The sequence below is a fragment of the Zonotrichia leucophrys genome, chromosome 19 (assembly GCF_028769735.1).
Source record: "Zonotrichia leucophrys gambelii isolate GWCS_2022_RI chromosome 19, RI_Zleu_2.0, whole genome shotgun sequence".
Classification (NCBI taxonomy): Eukaryota; Metazoa; Chordata; class Aves; order Passeriformes; family Passerellidae; genus Zonotrichia; species Zonotrichia leucophrys.
The window spans coordinates 10,342,439-10,365,443 of NC_088188.1; the positions used below are offsets into that span (position 1 = coordinate 10,342,439).

Below are 23,005 nucleotides of genomic sequence, written 5' to 3' on the forward strand. Positions count from 1 at the left end.
AGTTGCAGGAGGACAAAACCTTCAGCCATCACACCTGAGCCAAGCTCCACCTGCAGGAGGGAGCCCTGGAGCTAACTCACCTTGTTCTGCATCTCCTGCTTCTGTTCCACCTCCCTACCAAAGGGGAACCTTGCCCTGCTTGCCAGCAGACAGCTCCTGCACTTATTTCCCTGGCTCCAGCCTGGCTGTGGGTCAGGCAGGTGCAATTCTTGCTATTAGTGTTATTTCAGGTTGAATTTCATCTGCTTCCTCCTGTTAATTGAAGCTGCCTTACAACAGGAGCCTCTGTGAAGCCATGAGCAGGCTGAAACCACCTCGCTGTTTGTTGCTAGGAGATATTTTCCAATGCCTCACAGCTCCCTATTTAAAAAAAAAAAAATATCCCAGCCCTGCTCTCCACACCCTGGATTTCCTGCAGAGATTTCTAAAAATGCCACAGCCTGCCAGACAAAGGCAAAAGTCAATATTCCTAGCACAAAGGCCCTGAAATCCCCCCTCTCCTGTGCTAGAGACACCCAGGCAGCACAAAGTGGGGAAGTCAGGGATTTTGTGGCACACAACAGGAGGAGCACAAGCCCAGAGAGCTGGGCACAGGGCACAGCATGCAGACACACGGGGGGAGGCTCTGGGGTGTGTTAGTTGATCAGATCGAGAGTTAACGGCCACAAACACGACTGGAGCAGAGGATTAATGATTGGTACAACTGAAATGACAGCTGAGAGCCCAGCAGCACCTCAGCCTTCCACACTCAGGAAGAATGAGTCTAGAAAGAATGCTTTTTACAGGTTCATACTTTTTTGGGAAGCTCTTCCACAGGTTTCTCTTCTTTCTGAAATAACGTTGAAACCAAAAAGAGTCAGGAAAAGTGCCTCTAGGTTTAACTGGCTGGCACAGCTCTGCACATGTCCTGGGAGGCCCTCCCAGCTCTGCTCCCCTCTGGTGAGCCATCTCATGAAGAAAAGTCATTAAAGGATTTTTATTTGTTAAAAAAAAAAAATGTATTTTTAAATCTTACTATGGCAGTTTCTTGCCCATTACGAACAATTAAACTCAACCCTTCCTCCACAGCTGTGTCACACCAGAGCCTAAGGAACTCTGGACATTCCTTTATAGGATTTTATTGAGACCCTTCTACAGCTCAGAGTCTACAAATTATAACCAGGAATATTTTTTCAATACACCCATCCCTGAAGGTGCCCAAGGCCAGGCTGGACAGGCTGGGACAGTGGGAAGTGTCCCTGCCCATGGCTCTGGGTGGGTTTTAGGGTCCCTTCCAACCCAAACCACTCTGGGGCTGTACAAATGGAAGCCCAGGCTGTAAATGCAGGATTTCCAGCAGCACACACTCACCTTGCTCCTGGAATCCACGTTCAGCAGACACACCCCACAGGCAAGGTCCTGCGCGTTCTTGATGCCGGGGCGCAGCATGCAGGAGGAGAAATCCAGGGAGTTCTCATCTGGCTAAAGAGAGCACACAGCACCTCTGAGCATTCCCAGTGCCTGGGGAGGTTTCAGACACCACAACAAAAATCAGTGAGCAGCATTAGCCAGGGTGTCACCTGGCCTGACAGGGTGACACCATCAGCAGGGATCTGCCATCCCCACCGGCACCAATTCATAACACTCAAAGCCTTCAAAAAGGCCTCAAGTACAAAGGAAGGAATTCCTGAGCTGCACATTCCCCCATCCAAAGGGGAAGGAGCCCTGGGAGCTGGGGGAAGGCAAACAGAGGGTCTGCAGGTGTTTGTGCAGCTGTGGGCAGGTGGCTGCAGCAGGGTTCATTGTCCTCGACTCCCTGGGATTGCCTCAGCAAAAAAGGGCACCTGGTTTTCTCCTTTTGGGGTTTTTTTTGAACCTACAATATGGCAGAGCAGTACAAAATGGGATATTAAGGTTAACCAAACCATGGAATTGAGGCCAGCAGCCACACACATGCTCAGGGTAAAGACAGCAAAGGGTGGGAGAATAAACCTGAAAATAATAAATTATTGTGGTCACTTTTCCAGTACTTAACCTCACATTTCAGCCACAGGATAAACGATCAATTAAAACACTGCACAAAGATGATATAAAACTGTTCAAATTTTGCATTGAAGATAGCAAATAAAAACAATGATTAGAAATGCAAGAAGCTTTAAAATGGTGTGATCCCAGGCCATGTGTGTCTCAATGCCCACTGTGGGTATGCTGCTCACACTGCCCTGCAGAATGGCTGCAGAGGAACTGCAATCCTGAAAAAAACCCCTTTAATCTCTGAGCAGATCAATCAAATTAATAAAGGCACTCTAATATTTGTTTACCAAATGCATGAGTGAAGCAAATGAGAAGGTCATCCTGCAATTTGCTGTGAAAAACCACAAGGCTGTGCATAAAATTACCTTGTAACAAAATCCCTTAAAAGATAAAATTAACCTTTCCAAGAGCATGCCTGGGAGCTGGAATCCTTCCCTGCAGTTAATTGGCATTTCTGCATCACTCAGGATCCTGTAAGAGCAGAGGTGCGGGTTCCACACTCCCAATGGGGAAGAGAAGCAGGAGCAGGGGGGATCTGGGGGATTTAGGAATCCTGGTTTGTGTAAGCTCAGCTGGACTCTGGTGCAGGTGAGAATTTGCAGCTCCTGTTGTGCTCCAGCTGCAGCCACGAGCCAGGAGCTGCTGTGGCTCAGGGAACACAGGGCCAGGCTCTGGACTTCAGTAATCCCTGTAATCTTCCAAGGAAAAGCACTTCAGCAGCTGTGTTCTAATCCACCTGTTTAAATGAGGACAAGATCCTGGCAGCTCTTGGGATTGTTCCTATCAGCAAAGCCAGAGCTCCAACAGGTGAGTCCAGGTCTGTCAGCCTCCTCTGCCAGGCAGGAAAATGCTGAGGAAACAGAGTTCCTAGGATGGCAGGCCCTGTGCACCACCAAAACACCTGGGGAGGTTTGAAATGTGCAAAAGGAGTGTAAAAAGGGACTGCTCATTTATAAACACCTGCCTTGCAGGGAAGGACAGTGAGCTGGAGATGGGCATTTCAGGCAGAAGCCAAGAATTCCAAGCCTTACTGACAAACGGGTGTTTATTGGGAAGGAAAAACCTTTTGTGGGCACAGCTGCAGTGCAGGGAGGAAGCCACAAATGAAGCAGCTCAGAGGGAACCTGCCCATGGTAATGATGTGCTCAGTGATGCTTGGGGGTGTGCTGGCCCTGAAGGCTCCTTGGATGTGCACTGAGTCCAAGGGATCTGGGTCAGTCAATACAAAGCACTCAAAAAGGGGTGATTCCCTAAAATGATGAGGTTTTCCATGGCTAAAGGCAGTGATTTTGGGCATTGCATCTCCTGCAGCACAAACCCCACAAGGTATTTTATTCAATTTGCCTCACTGGAGATGTCCACAGACACCCAGGATATCACCTGAATCACTGAGGTACCAAGTCAGACAACATCATGTCTGTGCATAAATAACACTTCTCTTAGGGGGTTTTAAACTGGCTTTCACAAATATAAGTTCATTTCCATTTTCCAAGACAAGAAACACAAACAGTCAACTCAGCACACCCTGCAAAGCCTCTTTAAATGAAATTATGACATTTGTTTTAGCAACCAGGCAGCTTGTTTGGGCCTTACCGTGAGAGCAGCCAGGGACATGAAGCTGATCAGGTTGTTCCACACTTTATCAATATCCTTCAGCAGCTGCTGCAGCTTCTCACTGCACACTGCAGTGGCTTTGATGCCCAGCTCCACCCTCTTTGTGACTCTGTAGACTTCAACAACCCCTGTGGATGTAAAACAGGGGGGGATTGCAGGGAATGCACTGGAAATGGCAAAACCAGAGAGGCACAGGAGGGGTGGCCAGGGAGGGGCAGCTCAGAGCTGGAGTTTACATTTATTTGGCAGAGTTCCTCATTATTCAGATGCAGGCAAAGATTAGGATTTAAAATAATGCCATGCAGGGAAGAGTGACTCTATATTCCTGGTTTTTAGGGAAGAACTTTCAGTGTAAAGCACGTGGAAAGTTAAAACATACCCTGTAAATATTCCATGCCTTGGGCAGACTGGATGACTTCAGTGCACACAGATGAGCTGCTGATTCCATTTAAGGTGTCGTTGGCTTTCTTTATGACCTGGTGGGAATGGATTCCATAAAATGATGGGGTTTCTATCTTTGAATAATCATTACAAACAAGATTACCCCCAGCAGAAGCTGCTCTTCAGAAAAGGAGACAAATTAAACAAGAAATGACTGCCACACTCCATCACATGTTTTATACACTCCTGCTTAAGCAGATCAGGGGAGAGTGTGAACATTTAAAACCTTAATGTATTCCCCCAATAGTTTCATTACCAAAATAAGAGTTTTAAGAGCATGCTTGCCTTGCTGTCTAATTTAATAAGAGCATGCACAGTTTGGGCTGTCTAATACTCAACTGCAAAGGAGAAATGTTCAGGAGCACAGATGTGGCTGTGCAATATCCCCCAGCAGCACAGGACTGGGCCCTGGGCACAGCACAGCACCAGCTCTGTCCCTCAGGGAGCCCTGAGGAGCCAGGCTCTGGTACCAGTGCCCAATATTGGGCACCCAAACAGGGGAGCACCCCCTAACCAGAGAGCTGGGATATTCAGGGAGAAGCCAAACTAACCCCCAGCCACAGGGAGAGCAGTGTGGGGGGCTCAGCTGAGGAGGAGGTGGCAGTTTTGGTTTAAAAACTGCAATTCCCAGGGCTGATTGCCACAGTTTCTGCACCACTGAGTGAGGCAGGTCCTGAGGGAGGAGGAGGAGGCACACTCACCTGCAGGGCACTCTCCAGGCACCTCTGCCACTCGTAGGCATACCTCTCACTCTCCTGCAGCAAAGAGAAGCACAGGCTCAGTCTTGTTCCTACACTCATTTCTCTCCCTCTCTCCTACACAGCAGACAGGTATTTCAAAAGACTGTTTGCACATCAGCTGTGTCAACTTTTAACACATCTGTTCCTAATTTCTCCCTATTCTTTCAAGATCCTCTGTGCACCTGAAGTCTAAAATTTGATTCCTGGGAGTGGGAACGAGTTTCAAAAGGAGAATGTATAGGGGTGGGTAAAAGGTTTCATTGCACACAGCTCCTCCTGACACATTTGTTCCAGTCTGCTGTTCTAGCAATGGGGATTAGCAGAATTTAATCTGAGTCCTTTTCCCATCTCCTCTCAGGATGAGCAAGAGAAATAACTGCCACACAGCCAAAAAGCCATTCCCAAAGCAAACACTCTCTGCCAGAGCTGGGATTAGATTTAAACTGTAACCAATTTCCAGGCATAAGCTTAGGCTGCAAGGTCAAGTGATTCTGTGTTTCAGACAACATTCTGTGTGTGTTTCAGACAATATCCTGTGTTTCAGACAACATTCTGTGTTTTCCCACCTCCTTTAAGGACGTGAGAGAAGAAACCTCCAGGCCGCACTCACAACATCCACCTGCACCCGGACACATCTCACAGTCACACCATCCTCAAACAGGTAAAACCCCAAAAACTGGGACACAGGAGCCCCTCAGGGGTGTCCCAGGCTGCTCCTCACCTCCACCTCCCCCGTGAGGTCCTTGTACTTGTCCCTGATGACGGGCAGGGCTGGCTTCTCGCTCAGCGTGTTGGAGCGGTCCCTGAAGGGCTGCTCCAGGGCTGCCAGGGGCGAGCAGCGGCTGATTTCTCTGTCCCCCAGGCTCAGGCTCCTCTTGTGAGACCCTAAAAAGTCAGGTTGTAAAGTTATTCCTGCCCTCTGAAGACCCAGGCTGTTTAAAATGAATGGAGTGGCAGCAAGGGCTGTCCCGCTCCTGCAGAAGAACAAATATTTCTCTTTACTCAGTGACTGCTGCAGATCTCCCCAAGTCCCTCAATTCTTACAGGTTTTTGGCACAACAAATATTTCCCTTGTAGAAAAAGGCCTGCTCCAAATGCCACGGAAATCAATGAGAAGACTCAGGTCGTTTCCAGCAGCCTTTGGAACAATCCCCATTAGCTGATTTATAATTCAATTAGGAAAATCAGCCTTTGATGAGCCCATGCACCATGAGGTTCCTCCACCACGGGCAGGCTTACCTTGCACAGACAGGTCAAAGGTGGCCAGCTCACTCCTGATCATCTCCTCACTGGATTTCACCTTGCCCTGGGAAGTGGCCACCAAGAAGTCGAACTTGCTGATTTTTGGTTTCTCGCTTTGGAACTCCCCAAAGTCATCCGTGGCCTCTCTGCGCAGCTCAGGGGAGGCTCCAGCGGGGAAATCATTGCCCAGGGCTGTGTCAGCTGCTGCTGCATCCTGAGCTTCCGAGGGGAGCCTGGCAAAGTCCCCAAAGTCCCCGAGGTCGTCGTCACCAGGACCGGACACCGGCCCCGAGTCCTTGAAGTTGGCAAAGGGCGCGAAGGGAACGTCCTGCAGAGCATCCTCGCTGGAGAAGGTGGTCACTTTGGAAACCGTGGTCATGGTGATGTTCTCTGAGCTGCCAAAGAAGGTCTCCTTCTTCTGCAGGACGGCGGTGGCGGCGCAGGGGAGCCTCCTGTCCCTGTCCCTGTCCTGCAGGTCCCTGTCGGAGCTCGCCAGGCTGCCGAGTGCAGAGCCACCAGCACAGCTTCCAAACGGGCCGCCCTTAAAGTCATCCACATCTGAAACAAAGCCCCACAGTTAGGAGCTGAACTCCAAACCCTTCCACTCTCCACCGACCTGCTGAGAGCCTGGAGGAGCTGCAAGGACAAGCACAGAATCTCTGTCTCGCTGAGGCTTGAGGTGTGCACAAAAATTTCATACAGAAATTTCTCTGTTCAATGAATCTAAGCCTTGACCTTTGAATGCTGCCTTGCATTTTAAGCTGAAAGTCACCATACCACTATGGTAGTGAAGAAACACTAAAAAAAAAAAAAGTTTCTGGCCAGTCCAGACTGCACAGATCACCAGTTGAGTTTTCTGGCTGCAGAATCTACAATCAAAATATAAATGTTACAACTCAAACACCTTTAATGAGTTGTTTCATCTTATCAAATCCAACCACACAGAAGACTGGGCTGACTTTTCCATTCCTCTGATAAAGTATTAATACACTTTAATTTTATATTCATGCTTTGATACAAATAACATGTAAAAATGTGCTGCAAGGATCTGAAAAAGCCTAGAAATCCTGTTGGAGCTTATCAGGGCTCCTGCAGTGCTGCACGGCCGACTCGTCAAACTTCCAGGTGCCAGCACTGACAGGGACATTGCAGAGCTCATGTTTTAACTGAATAAATAGTTTGTAAAAGCTAAGTCTAGAGAAAATCCAATTATTTTGCAGAAAGCTCCAAACATTTGTACCCACCTGGTGATTACATGGCCCAATAGGTTCTTCTCCCTGCCAGGGGCAGCTGTGAGATCAGAGAGGGATCTTTCACCTCCAGACTGACTCTGATCCCCAAAGGCACCCAGAGCAGGGCTGGGCAGTTTGCATTAGAGCATCAGCCCCCTCCCCAGCAAACCAGCCCTCCTTCCCTACTTCTGGCATTGTTTTCCAGCAGGAACTGTCAGCTTGGGTTGCTCAGGGTCTGGAGGCTGCAGGGACAGCAAACCCAGAGCACAGAGAGTTTCCCTGAGCCTCCCTGGGGCTCAGACCCTGATGCTGAGCAGGCTGCACACTGACAGAGCCACGGGGAACAAGCTGAATTCCCAGCTGTGCTTCCTTCACTGCAGCCTCAGCAGCCCGAGGATGAAACCATTCCAACAAACCATTTATTGGTTTGTTCATCCCCCTGGAGGGGCACAGCAGGCCAGGCTCCAGGCTGCTTCCCAGGCATGACCCACATCCATGGCTAATGAAAAACCTGACCAGCACATGGCACTGCTTAATGGCCACTGCTGTGGGTCAGTGAGGCACAGCCATCCATCCATCCATCCATCAGCCCCTCCTGGAGCTGCCACTTGTCCTGCCAGCACCCCAAACCCAGAGCTGAGCCCTGCACACAGATCTCCCAGTGCCCCTGGAGCTGTGGGTGAGCAGAGATGGAAGCACCTGAGTGAAAGGAGCCCAGAGGGGTCGGTGATTTATCACCACACCCCACACCCTGGGCTCTCACGTCTTTGTTTGAGGAAGGGAAAGGAAAGCTTTGCATGAAAGAGAGAGCCAGCTGTAATTAATGCTGGGATCCTGCACATAGCACCAGCTTCCCCTGACTGTGTGCTGGCTGCAAAGGCCAGCTCAGAGCCCACCTTGCCGTGGCTCTGCAGAGAGGGAGGAGAGCTGGTCCCACCCCAGCAGCTGCACACTCCCACCCCATCCTGCTGGGAATTGTTCCTCTGACAGCTGCTGACACTCTGAGCTGCAAACACATCCTCAAGGCCCAGCTCAGGGCTCTGCTGACCCAAGCCTGCCTCAGGCTCAGGCAGGACCAGCAGCAGGCTCCGGGGGAATCCTGGCTGACCTGCAATCAATAGGGCAGGGAGGCAGAACAATCGTTTAATTATTCACAAAGCAAGGGTCAGGATTCTCTGCCTGTGAATTCAGGCAGACATGAAACCTCTGAAGAGGTGCAAGGGCTCAGGTGAAATGTAATGGTTCAATTCTGTACATTTGATTGGGGTTTTTTTATATAATTCCAGAAGGATCACTCCAGTGAATAAACCTTTTCTATTAATATTATATTACTGAGAAAACACTGCATTCAGAGTCAGTGTTAACAGCTCAAGCAGTCCTAAAGCAATTTAGTGAGAAGTATGAAAAATAAGAATGTGGAACCCAAAGTCCAAGTGCCTGATCATCACCTGGGGCCAGGTGCACCTGCAGGAACCAGCAAGGGAAAGCACTGGCTGCAAGGAATGCACAGCAGGATGAAATACAGTTAAAAACACTGTTATCCAGTCCTATCTCATCTAAAGGAAAGCTTCCCACCCCTGATTTGAGCCAACTATAATAATTTATTGCAACTACCAAGGATTAAGTTATGGCTGGAGGCAAATTACGAACTGGAGCCTTCAATGTCAACAGTTTAATCATTTAAGGAAAACCCTTGACAGCATTAGTGCCTATCTGAAGGAAACTGAGACAGACAACTCAGGGACATTGGGATAAATTTGGGGATTTCAGCCAGCACAGGAGACTTTCAGGTTTTTGTATTTCAGTGGGTATTAAGAGTCTGATGAATAAACCTAGCTCTGGTGCCACGTTTTGGTTGTTAGGGTGACACAGGTGGCAGCTGTGGAGCTCTGCTCCTGCAGAGCATCAGTGCTGGTACCCTGAACATCCCCAGTGCTGTCATTTCACCCTGAACATCCCCAGTGCTGTCATTTCACCCTGAACATCCCCAGTGCTGTCATTTCACCCTGAACATCCCCAGTGCTGTCATTTCACCCTGAACATCCCCTGCAGCCAGAGCAGCAGCCCAGGACAGGCCCCACCTCTCCCTGCTCCCTCAGGAAGGGACAGGAGGATGCAGAACAGTTTCATGCACTGCTGCAGCAACCTGAAAAATCCCAAGCCTGTTTCTCAGCTGGGCAAGCCTGGAGCAGTTAACAAAAAGGATTTATTCCCATTTTCTTTCTCTAAAGAATGGCTGTAGCTAAGGTGGAAAGCATCAAGAATGCTGACTGTAAGGTAAATAACAGCAGAGAAAAGGCTCCAAGCCTTGTGGAATTACAGGATTTGCCAATTATTTTGAAATGATTGTTATAAACAACGTTTCACTGCAGAATAAAAGCCCAGAGCTGACACTGGGAGCTCAGTGCCACAGAGGCCCTTGGGAAGGCCATGGCAAACACATCCACACCCTCCCTGGCAGAGCCCTCCTGGATAAACCAGGGAGGAAAAGCTCTTCTGTGTGCAGAATTAACCCAAGTGAGGCCAAGGGAGCCAATCTGACTCAGCCTGGACAAAAACATCACAAATACAGCCATGAAGGTTCCTCTGCCTCCTCCAGGAATGGCTGAACAAACACAAACTGCACCTGCAGAATTAGGTCTCAGCTTTATATTCAAAGCTTTGGTTTAAAAACCTTCAGGTCTGGGCACAACCTGGGATCTCCAGAACCAAGGAGGGGTGTTATGTTTTTCTCCCTTTTTCTTTTTTTCCTTTTCAAGCCTCTCCAGTTTGGTGTAAAGAAGAAAAGCCACATTCTGCTTCCTGAGCTGGTTTCTGCTCTTGTGGCAACTCCAAAACCCCAAAACAACATTTGAACTATTCCACATCTCAATTATTTTTAGCTTTTTCTCTTGTCTGCTAATTTGATGCTAATCCCAAGCTGTCAGTGGCTCAGGAGCTGGAGGAATGTGAAGTGACATAATTGCATGCCAAAAATTTGCAGCTGTCATTCATGTTTGAAAGTTTCAGTATTTAAAAGGTAGAACTTCCCAAATGGAAAATTTACTTTGGGGTTCTGGTTAACTCACACTGGATTAGGTAAATAAATATCAGAATATTATTGAGTGGGCTTCTACTCATAAAAGTCTAGACAGCAACACAGTTTCAGTGCCAACTCACAGAAACAACCCTGCCACCACACATTTCCTCCACTCCATCCCCCTCAAACACACATCACTGGAAAGATATTATTGAGGTTGATATGTAAAGATTCAGGAGGTCACAGGGAGGAAGCTCAAAGTGCTGAAGAGGAGGAGAAGGAAGCTCACCCACACCCTGCTCTGCAAGAGAAAGGCTCCCACCACCTTAAGGGGACACCAGAACCTTCAGCTCTGTATTTTTGAGGAAGCAGAGATACATTGCTAGTTTGCAACAAATCACACACACCCCCACGTTTTCAAAATATGCCAAGATAATATTTATTAACACAGCAGGACTTACAGATCACAAAAGATAGTGATACAGAGGAGCTCGGGAGGGCGGTATCAGAGAAAAGCATGCAGGTCAATACTTGCAGAAGAGAGATATCAAAGCAGATCTGAAAAGGCACATTCACACAGGAAATGTTTAGTTGAAATCAGACATTAGAAAAAGCAGCAAAAAAACCTGAAGTTGATTAAAATATACAGAGAATCTCCAGTAATGGCAAAGAAAAAGGAACTTTACAGGTGTGTGAGTGCAGCAGATAACCCTTTGAGGGTGCCTGGGGCAGGGCTCCTCTGGCTGCAGCCTTTGGCAGGAAGGACAGGTCAGGCTCACCCAACAGGAGCAGGTGCCCATTCAAACGCTCTCAGCTCAGAGTGAAAGGGAAATTTGGTGTAGAAGCAGCAGCCTGGTTCAAACTAACAGCATGCAGCCAGTGCTCAAAGGGTTACAGCAGAAAATGCAGGAGGAATCAGGCAACATTAGTACAATCCACCTTCCACACACAGAGTTAGCAGCTTAAAGAGACTGTATCCCCTCTGGAGAGAGAAAATCTGGGAACCTTTCACCCCTCAAGAGAGCACAGGGGAAGCAAGCCAAGGATCTCTCCCTGATTCCCAGCACCAGCACCTACCTGCCCATACCTGGAAGCTACAAATGCCAAAGCTCAGAGCCCAGGGACCAAGAGCTCGGTGTGGGCACCATCTCTGCACAAACAGCTCTGTGTGGGCACCATCTCCCTGCACCTCTGTGCTGCTGCTGCTCCCCTGGAGCTGGGACACGGGGGCAGCTCCCCAGGACACTCCCAGCAGGGAGGTGACACAGGGATCCTGCCCCTTTCTGACATTACATTTACAGATCGAAGGAAACGGTGAGGAAAAAAGGAAAAAAAAAAATAATCTGCTTTTTAGGTTTTGTGTAAACTGAAAAAAAAGAAAAAAAAAAATAAAGGACTGGACCATCAGCAGTTCACAGCTTGAAATGCATCAAACACACAGAAAGGAACACGTGAGCACAGGAGTGTTTGTAGCAGTGTCCAGAGCACGTCCTGCTACCAAATCCAAACACTTAAATGGAGCTAAACTCTCCCTTTTAGAATAACATCTAACTTGGCACCATAGGAGAATACAGACTTGTTTAAGTTCAATAAAAATAGCTTCTAATTAATACTTCAGAGTTCAAAAGTTTAGCAACAAGCACATGAAGGGCTAACCCCTTTAAACAAACCAAAAAAAAAAGAGGCTTTCCTGCCACAAACAGCAATTATTCACCACGGGCTGCTGTGGCAAAATCACACGTCCTGTAAAGAGCTACAGAAGTCAAACTACCACCAAAAGAGGCTAGAAAAATATTAGGAAAAAGTGCTTTCAAACCCAAAGTAAACATTCAAGAATACACTGTTGGTGCTACGTTTTGCCAGCTCACTCAACTTGGAGTTTTCCCAAGCAGTTATATGAAAATTAAATGTCTTTGCTAATAAATTATTCCTGATATTTTGTACCCTGTTAGAGAGTATCTTCCACATCGAAGTTGCCGACTTAATTCTCTCCCCTACTTAAAAATATCATATAATGCAAAATTACAGTACTGTATATCTTTTCTCTACCCATATCTGCAAAAAATGGAAGAAATATTTCATGTGGAAATAACCAATTCTTGCAGTAAGAGCTTTTACATTTACAGTTTGTATGTTCCCCCTGTTCAGAAAAGCCTTTGACTGCATAAAACTTGTCCTAGAACACAGTAATGTTCCCGTGTTGTTGAAGGCCACAGAACATTTAACTACAGCTTATCTCCTATGTATATATGAAAAGAAAAAGCAGGACACTTGGGAAATTTGTTTTATGATATGTGATCAGGTCAGAGATGGTCAGTTCACTCCCTCAGGAATGTTGTCATAAAGGGAAATTAAAGAAGGTGGAAACCTGATAAAGTGAAAGTCTCATGGTTTAAATTCAGGTCCAAGAGCTCCCAATCATGAGACCAGCACTTGCAGCCCCTTGGCACAATGATTTCCACGAGGGGTTTAACACTGGAAGGTGTGTGAAATACTCTAAACTGCAGTCCTGCAAAACCCTGCCTCCCCAGAGTGAGCCCCACGGTAAGGGGAATACACTGCTCTTGGTGATTAGTCAGCTTCTCATTAACAGCCCCAATTAGTGACCCTTGGGAAGCGCCCAGGGGGAAGTCCCCAAGCCAAATGCTCTGTGGAAAACAAGAGATTAAAGTGAGACTCTGCCATCATCTTGCTGACATAAATGGAATGACACTGTTTGCACTGGAATATTTTCCACTCGAGTCCCTTAATGGCGAACAGGTACCAGTATGATGATGTTAAATCTCAAAAATAAACTGGCCTGGAGTTCAAACTGTTCCAGCTAGTTATATTTATAGTCTTCTAAGACAAAAACTAAAGAGTGCCCTGCTGAGGGGCCGTGGCTGGCGGGGACACACACTGAGGAGTCTTCCACTACTGAAAGACGAGTGCATAATACTGTAATTGAGCACAGAGAACACGGAATCTGCACCGCCTACGTTACCAGAGCAATCTAACCAGTTCCTCACCTGCTGCTGGTGGATGCTGGCCACTAACTGTTGGCAAATCCAAAGAGCTATCAGACATGACATGCTTAAGATCTCCTCCCACATCAGCCAGTTTCATGTCAAACTGAACAGACAGCGCGTCTTCGGAGTCCTCCTTGCCCACGCTGCTGCCGCCGATGGAAGGCAGGTCCAGGGATTTCACCGAAGCAGAGTCTTCTTTGGCCTGCTTGAAAGCTGCCACCTTGTCCACCAGCGACTTCTCGGCGCCGCTGGAAGAGAACTTGGAGTGGAAGTCAGCAAAGTCATCGTCGCTCTTGGCCGAGGAGAGCGCGCCGTCCTTGCCCTCCTCGAAGGCCGCCCCGGGGCCCTCCAGGGACAGCTGCTTGAAGATGTCGTACTTGGTGGGCGTAGCAGTGGTGGCAGAGCTCTGCCCACCCTTCACTGTGCTGCCTGAGGAGCCAGCCTGAGCACCAGGGCTGCCCTCCAGCTTCAGTGCATTGTATTTGTCCTCGGGTTTTTGTTCGGAAAAGCCGCCGCTGTTGTTGAACGCCATAAAATCTGCAAAGTCATCTTGTCCACTGGCTGATGCGCCGTTAGAAAATTCCCCAAAGAGGTTGAACTCTCCAAAGTCATCAGCTAAGCTTGAAGTTTTGCTGGGTGCTGGCTGGGCAGAGGCTGAGGGAAGGGGTGGAGGGGGAAAGGAGCCCGGCTTTGAGGTGTTGAATGCAGGTGGGAAGGATGGCTGCTTGTTTTCTCCAGGAGAGGAAAAGAGCTCCAAGTCTGCCAGGTTCAAAGGGGTCTTGGCTTGTGTTGGCTGTTTTGGCTGAGCTGGCACAGGAGGGAAGGGTGCAGGGAAGGTTTTGTCCTTGGAGGGTGGCTCTAACGGGGAGATGCTGTCAGCGGTTTTGAAATCTGTGAAACCATCGTCGGCTCCTGTGGGCTTGAACTCTGCAAGGTTCTCTCCTGGGAATGAAAACAGGGAGAAAACAACAATTAAACCCTGCACAACAAGCACAGCACATTCACACCATGCAAGCAAGCAAATTATTCCATGCAGTGCCAGAAGGGTTTAGGCAAACTTTAAATGGAAGCCCTTGGGGTGCACACGGAACTGCAAACTCAACTTCCATGAGCCACACAAGTGTCAGGGGCACTGATTCTGCTCTGCACTCCAGCAAACACCTAATTCTCTCAAATAGCCCCAAAGTCATTTTAAACTCCCTTTACACCGAGTTAATATCAAAACACACCATGGCAAAGGGATTCAAAAGGAGATCAATACTGCCTCATTTGGCTTCCATGCAAGTTGTTCTCCCCACCTCATCCTCTTCGTGTTTGCCAAACAACGAATGTAATTTTGAATTTCACTTATACCAATACAGTGTTTGCTTTTTATGGAAGCAATTCTTCCCTTCCTCCCTCTGAAATACTGCAGCTTTTTCAGGGGGGATCACCAGATGGCTGAGACAAAACCAACATGAGGTAAGAATGTTTTCATTGAATTTACATTCAATATTTTGGTGGGTTAATTTTATAACTTTCTTCTTTTGAACATGAAAACATTGTTTAACCCATTCACCAGCACGTACATACTTGGACTACTTGTAATTTTAAAGTACTGATGCTTACTTTAAGACAAGTGTCCAATAAATAGATTTTTTCTGTTTTAGAAACACACCACTAGCATTTCATTATTAAGCTACCTCAGTGTCACACTTTAAATCAGTTTAACCAAGATTTAAAAGAATACTCTTAGTGATGGCACTACAGGACCTCAACTACACCTGACCTTTTATTCCATTCTCCCTCCCCTCCAAACAAATTCATTTGGCTCAGCAACAATATAAATATTCCTGAAATTGCTACTCATTGATCAAAACTGCAACAGCACAGCAAACTAAACTTACTGAAGAATTGCAAACTTTTCCATTAGAAATGGAAGCTGGTGAAAGGGTTAAGAGTGGTCAGACTTTGAAAGCAGGCAAATACAGCAACTTTCTATATTTTAGAACATGTACAGAAAGAGATCAAATGTTATTTCATTTTACTGCAAGCATTTAATCCTGAAGAGGTTCCAAGCATGAGAAGCTCACAAAACACCACAGGGGTTTCATAAATGAATGACTCCTTACTTAAAACAAATTCCAACCACATCATTACTTTAAAATAAAACTCAGGAGCACCCAGAGGAGATGCCAACCTTCCAGAAATACCATCAGCACATTGTTCCAATAGGATATTGCCCTGCTTTTACAAGACACTTCCTACCAAGTTTTTTAGAGAAGCAGCAGCACCATTATTTTAGAACTGCAGAGAGGGAAATTCTGCAGCTCAAAGAGAAATGCTACAAATGATAATGAAAACCCAATAAAGCCCCAGTGCTTACCCAAGTATTTGCTTTCTGCTGGTTGCTCTAATTCCCGGAAAGCACTGTACTTGTCCCCTCCGTCTAGAGAAGAGCAGAAAAGAAATACATTTACACAGAGAAATGAGGAATTCATACACCAAAATGAGGAATTCATACAGCAAACGTTACATTAATTGCTCTGATTTTTAAAGATGAATATCTTATCAATGCCAAAAAGAAGATATATGAAATTGTACAAGAAATTACTCATAGCGGTTGTGTATTTGTCCTTTTACCTCCAAAAGCAGCTGCACTCTCAGAAGGCTTCTCAGCTGCCATTCCTTTAAACACAGCATATTTGTCAGCTGGTGAAAGTGGCTTAGTACCTGGGAGTGGCATTAGTAAAGAAGGAACGCTAAAAACAAAAAAGATAAAAGCAAAGTTCCTTAATAGATCCATAAGAAATCTGCATTTCCAGTTTTTATTTAATAGAGCCTCTTATTATGCCTACACAATTTGGTTCCTAAACCTAAGCTTATGCCTTAATGAGTGTTTAATCCAGCCCCTGATGTAAGTGACCTCAGCTGGGTAACTTCCCACTTTATCTCACCTAATCATATTTCTTTGGTTCAAAGTCAATTTGCACCGTTCCTGATTTTAATTTCTATCAAAACCATGAACAGAACACTCCAGAACTTTATACCAAGGAATCTGTAGCCCAGGAGAGAACAAACACACAGACACACCCCAGGAACCACTCCTGCTTAATTTATTCCTATGAAAATTCCCCCTAATAAAACTAGGTACAGTAAAGAGTTAAAACTGCATGAGATTTTAACAGCTCCATACTTTCAGCTTATCTCATTCTGATTATATCTCATTACATATTGTAAAATTAGGATAATAAAGTGGGATCACTGTTCAAAGGAAGGAAAATAATAACTCTGAATTCCTGTCAGTGCCAATCAGGTATCTAGTCAGCAAAATAAGGATTAGTGCACAGTTACACAAGCAAGTCTTTTTGCATAAACACACTCTATTTTATCCAGTAAAACTGCCACAACAACCTAACACCTTGTTAGCAGAGGCTGGAAGATTTAGGAGAGAGCTTTGCTTGCCCTCCACACAAGCCCTGTTATCAGACCCTGGCAGCTCCACACAACAGCATCCTTTACATATGAATGATGCATTCTACCTCCAGTTTGTGTCACTCACACTGGAAACCTGAATGAATTTCTATTGCATTCTTCAGCCCGGAGCAAGAATCTTTCCAGAGCCATTTAAATCTCCTTATCAGCAGCCTACAAGCAACACACAAACCAAGCACTTGCACACATGTGCTGATGCTGGTCTGTGCTGCTTGCAGGCAGACAGTGCAACGGCAGAAAAACAGAGCTTATGGTAATATAATTAAATTTCCCATCCCTGCAAAGCAGGCTATTAGATATGCAATCTTGGCAAATGGAATGGTTAATCAGCTGTACTCCACAGATGGCTTTTTTTTTAAATAAAGCTCCATAAGCAATTAGATTATAGCTCATTGTAACATTTTGTTCAAAACTGAACGCTTTCACAACTGAATAAAGAGAACTGCTGCAGTGAAAAAGAAACACCATTTTCTGAAATATTTCTTCATGATCCTCTACTTCCCATTGTGCAACTAACAAACAGTTTTCTGTCAAAACTTTCAGTAACAGATTAGCTTCAGCTGCAAAACAACATCTAACACAAGATATACTTAAATCAGCATCTTCAGACCCATGTGGCATTGACTGACATCCCTGGGAGAGTCCAAGGCCAGGCTGGACAGGGTTTGGAGCAATCTGGTCTAATGGAAGGTGTCTCTGGCCCATGGTGGGGGTGGAACTGATGATCTTTAATGTCCCTTCCAAACCAAAACATTCTGGGGTTGTATTTAAAATTATATAAAATATAAAATTCTATTTCTTACACAGAAGCATAAGAGAACAATTGGGTTAAGCATCCCCCATTGATGTCACTGCTGAAGGAAGCACCTGGTAATCAGGGCTCACATGGAATTCAGAGCTGTTTGCCACTAAGAGCAGCCAGCTCCTACCCAGAAAATGTGTCTGTCTACAATCAGACACCTGGGAGGTGCACAAAGAGGAAAGAAGGCTGAAATTTTGTAGTCTTTGTACACCTTGAAAGGTCGACTGTAAACTATCAAAGGGAGGAAACATGTTTATTTATTCTGTTATACAAAACCTGCCTGATCAGGAATTACATCTTGTCTCCCAAAGGAAAAGCCAGGATTGCTGGAGTCTGAATGATGCTTCAATTGAGATTTATAGTCAGGTATCAAAAGTTCAGGCACTGGCCAGAGAAATGACAGAAACACCAAGGAGCTGGTACCTGCTGCGGTGCTGTGAGCTGGCTGCTTTGGCTGCCTCCCCCTGGAAATCAGTGAAGGAGTCATCCAGGGAGCCAGACTTGGAGGCATCCTGAAACTCCTGGAAGTCATCATCTTCTGGTTTTACTACCTGAGTTACAAACAACACAAGAATTGCTACGCTGCTGCCTCTTCAAACTGTCATCCAGCAAGAAAGCAGCTTGGAGCAGTGTGATTAAGAGGGGGAAAAAAGAAGGAAAAGAACATTTCAACACCAGCATCATCAGCATTTCCACCTTGTCTGCACCTCACCCTACTCAAACACACACAGGATTACAGGGAGCGAGAATGAACAATAGTTCATTATTTCACAATAAATGTCTTATTGATCGTAGCCAGGTCATCTTTTAATACAAGACAAATATTAATAATTTAAATCAATGAATAATTTAAAATTAATAGCACCACAAAAAATATTTTCTGAAGGATGAAGCGTGTCTGCAAACAGCAAATTTATCCCCCACGATTTACCTTTGTAAACTGAAGGTTTTCAGTGTTCTCAGCTGCTCCTGAAACTCCTATTTTACCAGCTATTAGAGTCTGCTGCACAGTTTAACCTAAAATTCCATTTCGTGTGCGTTACAAAATCCTAACTACAACTAAAATCCTCTTTGGAACACAGAACACTTTTGTACCTCTTCTAATGCCACCAGAAAGAACCGCAAAAATAAAAGAACGCCCTTAGCGGCACTTCACATTTTCAGACGTCACATGCTGGATTTCAGCTCTGGATTTTTTTGTGGCATTTACTCAAAACCTGTTCTCATATAAGTGTGGAAGAGCCAGGCTAATGTCCCTTGCAGGGAAGGGGTTTGCAGGCAGGCAGGAGCTCAAGTGGCTGGGCGGGTAGAAGGCACTTCACATTTTCAGATGTCACATGCTGGATTTCAGCTCTGGCTTTTTTTGCCATTTAGTTAAAATCTGTTCTCCCCATGTAAGTGTGGTAGTGCCAGGCTAATGTCCCTTGCAGGGAAGGGGCTGTTCTCCCCATGTAAGTGTGGAAGAGCCAGGCTAATGTCCCTTGCAGGGAAGGGGCTGTTCTCCCCATGTAAGTGTGGAAGTGCCAGGCTAATGTCCCTTGCAGGGAAGAGGCTGTTCTCCCCATGTAAGTGTGGAAGTGCCAGGCTAATGTCCCTGGCAGGGAAGGGGTTTGCAGGCAGGATGAGCTCACCTGGCCGGGCGGGTAGGAGGGCAGGAAGGCTCCGGAGGGCTGTGCAGGAGCTGCTCCCGCCGCAGCCGGGGCCGGGGCTGGAGCCGGGGCCGGGGCAGGGCCGGGGATGCCCATGCCCATCACGGAGGGCCCCATGCCCAGCCCCACGGGGGCCGGCGCAGCCGCGGGCAGCAGCGGGGGCTGGCTCACCCCGGCGGGCAGCGGCACCGGGAAGCCGGACAGGGTGGGGACGGGCGCGGCCGGGAACTGGTTCAGCACGTCAGGGCTCACGGCTGGGATCCCTCTCTGCAGAGACAACGAGCACAGTTATTCCAGGTGCAGGGCTGAACAAAGGCTGCAGTGTGCTCTCAGCTCCAGCCTGCAGCTCCTTGGGCTGAAGCCAACTACGAGCAGGGCACTGGTCAAGCTCCCACTAAACCTCCCACATCCAAATGTGCCAACAGAGCCCATGTAAGGGAATTATATTCAACACAGAATTACTGAGGTAGGAAAAAGCCTCCAAGGGCACTGAGTTAATCCTTTGACCCATCCTGTCACCCAGCCCAGAGCAATGTCCTTCCTTGGACACCTCCAGGGATGGGGACTCCACCACTTTCCTTTCCAGTGCTTAATAACAATTACCTTTCCCATGAATAAATTCTTCCTCATGTTACATCTGAAACCCCCCGCCACAGCTAGAGGCCATGTATTCTTGTCCTGTCACTCGTTACATTTGATATTACATATACATATGTAATATGTATATTTTGTAACTATATCTGTTTTGTAACTATATCTAAGAACTTCAGTTGACACTAAAGGAAAGACTAACTGAAATATAAGTGATGAAATTGATAAGATTACAACCCCACTGAAGTGACAATGGCAGTTTCTCTGCTGCACTTGAACAGGAGCATTTTTACAGGAGGTGTGCAGTGCCTGGCCCTCAGCTCAGGGGCTCAGGTGAGAGCATACCTGGGTCACTGCTATCACAGAGCATACCTGTGTCACTGCTGTCACAGAGCACACCTGTGTCACTGCTGTCACAGAGCACACCTGTGTCACTGCTGTCACACAGCATACCTGTGTCACCGCTGTCACAGAGCACACCTGTGTCACTGCTGTCACAGAGCACACCTGTGTCACTGCTGTCACACAGCACACCTGTGTCACTGCTGTCACAGAGCATACCTGTGTCACTGCTATCACAGAGCATACCTGTGTCACTGCTGTCACACAGCATACCTGGGTCACTGCTGTCACAGAGCACACCTGTGTCACTGCTATCACAGAGCACACCTGTGTCACTGCTGTCACACAGCACACCTGTGTCACTGCTGTCACACAGCACACCTGTGTCACCGCTGTCACAGAGCATACCTGTGTCACTGCCATCACAGAGCACACCTGTGTCACTGCTGTCACAGAGCACACCTGGGTCACTGCCGTCACAGAGCACACCTGTGTCACTGCTGTCACAGAGCACACCTGGGTCACTGCTGTCACAGAGCACACCTGTGTCACTGCTGTCACAGAGCACACCTGGGTCACTGCCGTCACAGAGCACACCTGTGTCACTGCTGTCACAGAGCATACCTGTGTCACTGCCGTCACAGAGCACACCTGGGTCACTGCTGTCACACAGCACACCTGTGTCACTGCCGTCACAGAGCACACCTGTGTCACTGCTATCACAGAGCACACCTGGGTCACTGCTGTCACAGAGCACACCTGGGTCACTGCTATCACAGAGCACACCTGTGTCACTGCTGTCACAGAGCACACCTGTGTCACTGCTGTCACAGAGCACACCTGGGTCACTGCTGTCACAGAGCACACCTGTGTCACTGCTATCACAGAGCACACCTGGGTCACTGCTATCACAGAGCACACCTGGGTCACTGCTGTCACAGAGCACACCTGGGTCACTGCTGTCACAGAGCACACCTGTGTCACTGCTATCACAGAGCACACCTGGGTCACTGCTGTCACACAGCACACCTGGGTCACTGCTATCACAGAGCATACCTGTGTCACTGCTGTCACACAGCATACCTGTGTCACTGCTATCACAGAGCACACCTGGGTCACTGCTGTCACAGAGCACACCTGGGTCACTGCTGTCACAGAGCATACCTGGGTCACTGCTGTCACAGAGCATACCTGGGTCACTGCTATCACAGAGCACACCTGGGTCACTGCTGTCACAGAGCATACCTGGGTCACTGCTGTCACAGAGCATACCTGGGTCACTGCTATCATGGCCAGCACACAGTAGAGCTCCTCCTTGGTGAGCTTCCCGGGCGTGGTGCGGTTGGCCAAGGCCCAGATCTGCCCCAGGGTCTCTCTGGGCAGTCCTGAGGACATCAGGATGGGGTAGAGCTTGGCTGTGTCGATCCCAGCAGGAGTCAGAGTGGTTTCTAAGATTTTCTTATACAGCTCTGTTGTGAGGGAGGCAGTGTTAGACACTGACAACTGCTCTTTTCAAACATTATTGCTTTTTTATGTTGTCTCAAACTCATGATATCAAATCAGGAGCACTCAGTGTAAGGTAAGGCAAGAGCATTCTGGCACTGTATTCTATCACCATGTTTCATCTAAATGTGTTATTGGATGGTCTTTACAGACAAGTTTAACTCAAGCTGAGAAATATTTTATATCAAATACACTTAGTGCTGCATTTCAAACCACATTTCTTTAATGAAATTGCAGGATAAGCCATATAAAAAGATAGTTCTAAGAGCCTTATGTACTTAAACCTCAGTGTAATCAATATTTACTACAGCGATTCATTTCCTATTCACTGTGTTATTTACACATAGAAGACAAATAGCCTTCAGAAATGAGCCTGCCTAATTACAAGACATGCCAAAAACCAGAATACCCATGAAAGCAGCATTATCAGCAATGCATCCTCTGCTGGGATAAGCTGCTGCCATAAATGTTTAATCTAGAATTTGTTAACATGCTCCAATAAAACCCCTGTTTCTTCAAATGCAGATAAGACACCATAAATATGTAACATATCAAAGATTCAGGATTCTATTGATGAGGGAATAAAGCTTTGATCAATAAGTGGCCATGCAAGCACAGGCACACCCACACCTTGCACTGCCCACCTGGCCAAATGCCCCTGCATGCTTTACCTGGGACCAAGCTGTCGTTGTAAATCCAGGGAGGCATCATTTGCTGGATGGGGTCCTGGGGAGGGAACACTCCAACTCCTAAAGTATTCCATTCAGGAAGAAAAACAGCTGTGTTAGGACACAGAGCACAGTGATCTTAGAGGCTACACCACAGCTGGTCAGCATCATTGAGCATTTCAGGCAAAGATTTCAGACAGGAATCACTGTGCTCAGAGGAAAAACAGATACTGCAGGAATATGAAATAATAACTAGAATGATGTGGCAGTAATAGATTATAGTTATATATGTAATGAAATAAGGAGCTCCTCATGTGCCTCCCTCTAAAATGCAGATGCACAGAACCTAAAGTCTCACTGTCTTCAAGTTTCACAGCAGTTCTGTCAGAACAAATTCAGCTTCCCATCAGCTCCCTGCTATTAGGGGTATTTGTGGAATAAATAAATCCATACCTACCATAAACCCCTCAATGTTCCCCCAGAACATCCTCCCCTGGGAGATGCACAAACAGCCCAGGGACTGAACCTCAGCAAGATCATATCCCACATGCACAAACCTGTATCCACTGCTCCCAGTCTGCAGCTCCAGGGGACACCACAGCCACCTTCACTCCTACAGTAACATCATCTGCCACACTTCACCCCCCAAAAATTGGTTATTCCCTTC

At 47.0% G+C, this 23,005-nt stretch overlaps 1 protein-coding gene across 6 annotated transcripts in view; it reads right to left on the bottom strand.

The window, feature by feature from the left end:
• Positions 1-23,005, bottom strand: part of SYNRG (synergin gamma) — a 37,349-nt gene that overhangs the window by 4,204 nt on the left and 10,140 nt on the right. For 4 of the 6 annotated variants that reach the window (XM_064729525.1, XM_064729524.1, XM_064729523.1 and 1 more), the window contains 14 exons: positions 22,342-22,419; positions 21,440-21,636; positions 19,217-19,501; positions 18,009-18,136; positions 15,932-16,050; positions 15,675-15,737; positions 13,310-14,251; positions 6,048-6,608; positions 5,530-5,693; positions 4,770-4,823; positions 4,007-4,103; positions 3,607-3,755; positions 1,351-1,461; positions 794-829 (listed from right to left, as the gene is read on the bottom strand). In XM_064729525.1, coding sequence (XP_064585595.1) covers positions 794-829; positions 1,351-1,461; positions 3,607-3,755; positions 4,007-4,103; positions 4,770-4,823; positions 5,530-5,693; positions 6,048-6,608; positions 13,310-14,251; positions 15,675-15,737; positions 15,932-16,050; positions 18,009-18,136; positions 19,217-19,501; positions 21,440-21,636; positions 22,342-22,419 — 2,984 coding nt within the window. The remainder of the gene's footprint in view (positions 1-793; positions 830-1,350; positions 1,462-3,606; positions 3,756-4,006; positions 4,104-4,769; positions 4,824-5,529; positions 5,694-6,047; positions 6,609-13,309; positions 14,252-15,674; positions 15,738-15,931; positions 16,051-18,008; positions 18,137-19,216; positions 19,502-21,439; positions 21,637-22,341; positions 22,420-23,005) is intronic. The other 2 variants (XM_064729526.1, XM_064729522.1) reach the window with 1 other exon arrangement.